The sequence below is a fragment of the Prunus persica genome, chromosome G1, assembly GCF_000346465.2.
Source record: "Prunus persica cultivar Lovell chromosome G1, Prunus_persica_NCBIv2, whole genome shotgun sequence".
Taxonomy (NCBI): Eukaryota; Viridiplantae; Streptophyta; class Magnoliopsida; order Rosales; family Rosaceae; genus Prunus; species Prunus persica.
In genome coordinates this window covers 6,871,309-6,877,975 of record NC_034009.1, presented here as the reverse complement: position 1 = coordinate 6,877,975, position 6,667 = coordinate 6,871,309, and the positions used below count along the sequence as shown (strand labels likewise).

The 6,667-nt window shown below is 37.0% G+C and overlaps 2 protein-coding genes across 2 annotated transcripts; one reads left to right on the top strand and one right to left on the bottom strand.

Moving 5' to 3' along the window:
* LOC18793987 (pathogenesis-related protein PR-1) lies at nucleotides 1,070–2,046 on the top strand. Its single transcript, XM_007223388.2, has one exon. The coding sequence runs from the start codon at nucleotides 1,162–1,164 to the stop codon at nucleotides 1,741–1,743; it is 582 nt and encodes a 193-aa protein (XP_007223450.2). The 5' UTR covers nucleotides 1,070–1,161; the 3' UTR covers nucleotides 1,744–2,046.
* Nucleotides 5,425–6,312, bottom strand: LOC18789999 (pathogenesis-related protein PR-1). The gene has a single exon (XM_007227595.2). It carries the CDS (start codon nucleotides 6,198–6,200, stop codon nucleotides 5,691–5,693), a length of 510 nt encoding a protein of 169 aa, XP_007227657.1. The 5' UTR covers nucleotides 6,201–6,312; the 3' UTR covers nucleotides 5,425–5,690.

The following is a 6,667-nucleotide window of genomic DNA, read 5'->3' as shown; positions in this document are numbered from 1 at the left end:
CAAAACAGAAGGGGGGGTGGTGGCGCGAATGGGTCTGGGTCTGTGGGTGGGGATAGGTTTTTAATTTTTTTTTTCTCGTTCTCTTATATTTTTCCAAAAAAATATAATTATTTTTAATAATCTATATATATAAAGCAAAAGGCAGAGAATTGTGAAACATTCAAAATACTAGAAAATGTCTTTGGTTAATGTAAACATTAAGAATTCAAATTATTAATTAAATGAGGATAATATGGTAAATTCACACTTTTTCATATTTAAAAAAATTAAAAGAAAAAGAAAAAGCAGATAATGGATCCTATTTTTATGGAACACAACTACCCATTATCTTTTTTAATTCTAAAATAAATTTACTTATTTTTTTTAAAAAAAACATCTCGCAAACACGGAAGCACGTGCAAAGAGGCTAGTTTAACATAAAATTGGATGAAAATTGGGGGAAGTTGGCTAAAAAAATATTCATATCTTTAATTAAGAAAAAAATATATGGGGATTCAAATTTAAGTATAAATTTATGGGGCAAATCACCAACAGATTAAATTCTAATGGTTCCAATACAACAACCACCAAACACCAACAATAATAAATATTGTAATATTCCAACAAGTATATATTTAAATTTCTTGTGCTTATTTGTTTACTTTTCTAGCATATATTTGTCTATGAAAAATTATCATTTTCTAATCATTGAAACAGAAAAATTGCCAATCGGGTCTAGGCTAGTGGCCACTACTAGAAAACATCATATTTTTCATAGAAAAAAGCTTGGTCTCAAGTTCAAATCCCACGACACCTTGAATAGTTTATGTGTGAAAAATCCTGTCTTCTTAAAAAAAAAATACAAAAATACAAAAATTAAATCTTTGGAACCTAGTTTACTAGCCACAATATCTTGATTGTACCTAAAGCTTTCTTATGCCACGCATCATGTTCTAGAGTGCACCATGGTGGGCACAATGTCCCCTAATAAAACAAAACGGAGTTCACGGACACAACATTAGCCAAATTCACGAGAGCACCTTCAATCATACATAGAGACTTATATATAATAAGCCATGCAAAGGAAACCAGAATCCACAACACCTTCCAATTATAAGCTGCCTTGTGCTCCACACATCCTACTGCGTGTGGTTCTTCTCCTAGGACAAGCTGAAAAAAAAAATGAAGCCCCAATTCCACATCTTCCTCTTTGTCCTCTACATTATTCTCACTTCCAACTCTATCGTTTCAGCCACTTCTCAAACACATTTTTTCCAACAAAAGCCCAACAATGAGACCATACTGAGGGTCTCAAAGCAACTATGCTGGGGTTGCATAGGAGAGTCCCTAGAATTTTTGTTCCAACACAATTTGGTCAGGGCAGCCAAGTGGGAGATGCCTTTGATGTGGGACTTTCAGCTTGAAAAATATGCTCAATGGTGGGCAGGCATAAGAAAATCGGACTGCAAGTTGGAGCATTCGTTCCCAGAAGGCGAGTTCAAGCTCGGAGAGAACATATATTGGGGCAGTGGCTCGACTTGGACGCCGAGTGACGCAGTGAAGACATGGGCAGCTGAAGAGAAGTACTATACTTATGTGACAAATACGTGTGAGGCTGGGCAAATGTGTGGGCATTATACTCAAATTGTGTGGAAGAGTACAAGAAGAGTTGGGTGTGCTAGGGCGGTGTGTGATGATGGAGATGTGTTTATGACTTGTAATTATGATCCGGTTGGTAATTATATTGGTGAGAGGCCATATTAGTAATGCTCAATTTTAAGATACACATATCTTGTGTAGGTATAGGTTTAGTTAAGAGCGCTTTTCACTCTGTACCTGAATTCGAATCCTCTATCGTAGTTTAGATTAAATTAAAGTATAAACAATATATAATATTATATATGTATATGGTCATCTAGCTAGGCCCTAGGTGTGGGCTCAGTTAGTTCATGTGGTTGAAAATTACAAAAGCCAAAGTCTTGTACGAGTATATATATGGCTGTCAGTGTGAATTAAATATGTATGCTACTAAATATTTTAAACCAGAAGCCTGTCTTGCATTTTGACCGCATTCTTCCAACCCTGGATTGACTACTTGGTGCAGAAAGTCACACCTTATTGCTTGCACGTTGTCCTTATTCCTTATATATGAATTCATCAAAGCTACATAAAATTTATATATAAAAAATTCATGGCAGTAGAAAAATGTATAAAAGAAAGAAATTGCACTACAATGAATTTTCCTAATAAAAAATTCTTAAATATAAGATAACAATGTATATATGACTTTATATATTTTTATTTATTATTTATTGGGGTCATGAGAGTGAGACATTGTATGAAGGACATGCATGTAACTTTACAGTCTCTGTCATATTCATTATTCAGGCCAATATGGGTTGTTAGTTATCCTTTCAGCCCACATCTTCGACCCAGTTTCATTTAAAGGAAATACCAGCTTAGCTGGTATTAAAAAAATAAATAAATAAAAAATAGCCGGCTTAAACCGGGAATTGGAATACCAGCTAGTTTGAACTTCAAACTAGCTGGTATTAAAAAAATAAATAAATAAAAAATAGCCAGCTTAAACCCGGAATTGGAAGAATCAAACTGGATTTTATAGGTTTCGATTAGTTCACTTCTTTTAGTCATCTCAGCCAAAAACAGATCGAATTGGATTGAATGCATAGGGTAGTTCTGGTTATGATTTTAGGCAAGAATTGAGCCAAATCGGATCGCACACATCCCTAGTTTGAAGGGGAAAAAGTAATGGAAGGACCAAAAACTCCTTCTACCTCAAAACACTGCTTCTGGTTTAGGAGCTATTTTGTTAAGGTTTATTTGTTAAAATGCCTCATATGGTTTCCAAATAGTCTCAGTTTGTCATCTAATATTTCAAATAACTCAATCTCCCCCTTGAACTTCTATTATGTGACCAAGGTTGCCCCATTATGTTAGTTTTCATATAAAAATTGTTAAATCAATTGAAGTGGCATGGGCATTTTGGTAAATTTAACTATTAAAAATTAAAATATTCAAATTAAATATAAAAAATGCGTGAAATTATTTAAAATATGTATAAAAAAAAGAAGATAAAAATGTCCTTTTTTTTTAATCCCTAATCGCCAACTCCCACCACCTTCTCCCTAATCTCAACCAGCCCCACTGCCCAACCAACCCACACCCAGAAAAAACCCACCCCACCTTCTCTCTCTCTCTCTCTCTCTCTCTCTCTCTCTCTCGCGTTAACCCCCTCCCCCCAATTGTCAAAAGGCTCAAAACTCACAAATAAAATCACTAAATTGACTTCAGATTCGCATATGTGGCAGTCTAGATCTCCCTTGGTAGCTGCCAAAGAAAGAGAGAGAATTGAGAGGAGAGAGACATAGGGTGAATTATTAGTTACGTTTTGATGATGTCGAAGAGTGTGGAGAGCGGATTTTTTTGGCAGAGGGAGAGAGAGAGGAGGAAGGTTGCTAAGTTTTTTGGGTACGTTTATTTTGACAGAGGAATGAGGATGGGGAAGGTGATTGCTGGGGTTGGTTGAGATTAGGGAGAAAGTGGTAGGGTTTGACGATTGAGGGAGAAAAAAAGGAGATATTTTTATGGGCTAACGACAAAAGACACCCTGCTAGTTCGAGGTCGTTCTCAATATGGACTACAGGGTATCAATTTTATCAATTTACACCCTTACGTTTGCAAAATCGTCCAATTTCATCCTTCCGTTAAGTTGACTGTGTAGTCAATCGTTAAATGCTGACGTGTCTACTGTGGGACCCACCTACTAACAAAAAAAAATATATAAAATAATAAAATAACATTCTAACAATTTTTTTAATTTTTAAATCAACTTAAAAAATCCCAGCCACCCTTACCACACCCCTTCTCTATCCAACCCCAGCCCCTTTCCTCTGCCGCATCACTCAGACGGCATCAACACTGTCTACCTCTGCACCCTCAAAGGCACTGGTTCCAGTCCCGCCTATTAGGATCGAGAGAAAATTTTTTTAAAAAAACCCAGCTCATTCCCTACCCAACAACCCAACCCTCCCCCCACCCCCTGCCTATTCCCCACCTCCTCTCGCACCAACCCCAACCCCTTCCCTCCTCCGCCACATCAGTGCTGGCTACATTCGCACCATCTACCTCTGCACCTTTAGAGGCACCGGTTCTAGTCCTGCCCATCAAGATTGCGGGTGTTCGTCTTCCTCATGCTTTTACGCCAGGAAATTCGTCGACAAAAAGGCTCTGGCATTGAAGAAGGAGATCCACAGAGCCAAGATCGAAAATTTTGAATATTCCTCCATTTTTCTCAAATATTGAATTGCATCATTCTCTTTTTACTTGATTTTTTATTATAAAAAAAAAGAATAAAATCAAATTTAACTAGGACCTCTATTTTCTGGTTTTTTGTATTCTTGTGCTTACAACTCAGATGAGATCATGAGATGTTATAATCTTGTCTGTTTTATCTCTTTGCAAAGTTGTCTTCAATCTAGTTTTTCTTTAATTTTTTAATTGAAAATTTTGGTGGTATAGCTTTCCAGCTTTTATGTTGCGGAAGTTCTGGGGGCCTTAGAATACCTTTACATGCTTGGAATCATCTACAGGGACCTAGTGCACAGAGAGAGAGAGAGAGAGAGAGAGAGAGAGAGAGAGAGAGAGAGTTGGGGTTAGTTCGTGAGGAGGAGGGGAACCGGGCGGGGGAGGGAGCTGGGTTATTGGGAGGGAAGGGGCTGGGTTTTTTAAGCTTTTTATTTTTATTTTTAAATTTGATGTTATTTTATATGTAAAAAATTTAGGGATTGGTTAATAGGTGGGTCCCACAATGAACACGTCATCAGTTAACGTCTAACTAAACGGTTTACTTTAGTCAACTTAACGGAAGGATGAAATTGGACGATGTTGCAAACTAAGGGTGTAAATTGATAAAATTGATACCCTGGAGTCCATATTGAGAACTACCCCAAACCAGCAGGGAGTCTTTTGTCGTTAGCCCTATTTTTATCTTATCTCTATTTTAAATAATTTCAAGCATTTTTATATTTATTTTGAATTTTGAATAGTTAAATTTATCAAAATACCCATGCCAAGTCAGCTGATTTAACAATCTAATCTGAAAAACTAATAGAATGGGGCAACCTTGGCCACGTAATAGAAGTTCAGGGAGGAAATTGAGTCATTTGAAACGTCAGGGAGGAAACTGAGACTATTTGAAAACCACAGGAGGCATGTCAACAAATAAGCCTTTTATTAAATTAAGTTGATATGTTTACATGATTATCATGCAATCTAATTATATTGAAAGAGTGAGAAATCGAACAGATGATCTACCTCGGGAGGAGAAATGAATGCTGTAATTACTTGAACTTACGTATGTTAAATTGTTAATGATGCCCCGATTATAGATAATGTACTCACCCCTCAAAAGAGAAGAAAATAATCTACCAAACAAATGCACCAACATTTCTGTCAAGCATTCTTATCTTTTCACTCCAAGATATGTAATTGGCTTTGTGGTCTTACAATACATAAAGAAAACTCATAAAGCTATAGACGCAATCCTCAAGGTTCATGCCGCTTAATTATATAATATAATCCTGTAATATTATTAGTTATAATTAAATAGAGATTAGAAAAATCCACATAAATACTCTCCGTTGTTGCCAGCCCCAAAGGCACATAAACAGCATCCAATTTCTATGAAATATTCAATAAGGCCTTTCTCCAATATAATTCCCAGGAGGGTCATAGTTGCAAACCATGAACACACCCCTACCACCCAAACAAGTGACTCTAGCACACCCAACTCTTCTTGTGGACCTCCACACAATCTGTGTATAATGCCCACATTCCTGCCCTCTAGCACAAGAATTAGACCAGTAATTGTACCACCTGCTCTCCGAAGCCCATGCCGCCACTGCCTGAGCCGGCGTCCACCCAGTGCCACTACCCCAGAAAATGTTCTCTCCATAAGGGCCGTTTGAGTGCCTCAAAGCGCAGTCGTATCGCCTTTGGTTTGCATACCATTGTGCATACCTTGCCGACTTCGCATCCCAAACCAATGGCTTCATTTTGGTGGCTGACCGGGCAGCATTTTGAGGAACCAAAAATTGGTTAGCCTGGCTTAGGTACTGGCTGTGCCTTGTTGCAGCATTTGTGCTTGAGATAAGGACCAGAAGAATTGTGGTGGTGAAGTAGTAGTACAATGCTGCAGGCATTTTGTTTTGTGAAATTCCAAATATTCTTTTATTTGAGAGAATTTGGGGAAGTTTGTGTTATAGTGGGTCGTTGTGTTTATTTATAATTTGGAGGCCGCAGTAGTTGGATTTTGGGGGTATAAAGTGTCAACTCTTGGGTGGCACCCATGTTCGATAATGATTGCCACATTTGTTTTTGTGGGGGACAAATTAAGCCACAAAGGTTTCAATTAATAACCTATTAAATAATTATTTCTCCAATTTCATATAATTTCAGGGTGGGTTGCCAAATTAATTTATACTCTAAATTTATGATAGATTCTTCTATCGCATTTAAAGGAAGAAATTGATGTTGAATATTTTCAATTAATTAATACTTATGTTAAAGGATTAGAACCCTGGAGAGAGGAGGCATTAAAATAAGAACAAAGATTTATTCTCTTCTAGAAAATTTTATTTGATTAACAGTTACTACCCAAAGTGAAACC

Coding starts and splice junctions, on each gene's coding strand:
- LOC18789999 (XM_007227595.2), bottom strand. CDS start 6,200: ATGCCTGCAGCATTGTACTACTACTTCACCACCACAATTCTTCTGGTC.
- LOC18793987 (XM_007223388.2), top strand. CDS start 1,162: ATGAAGCCCCAATTCCACATCTTCCTCTTTGTCCTCTACATTATTCTC.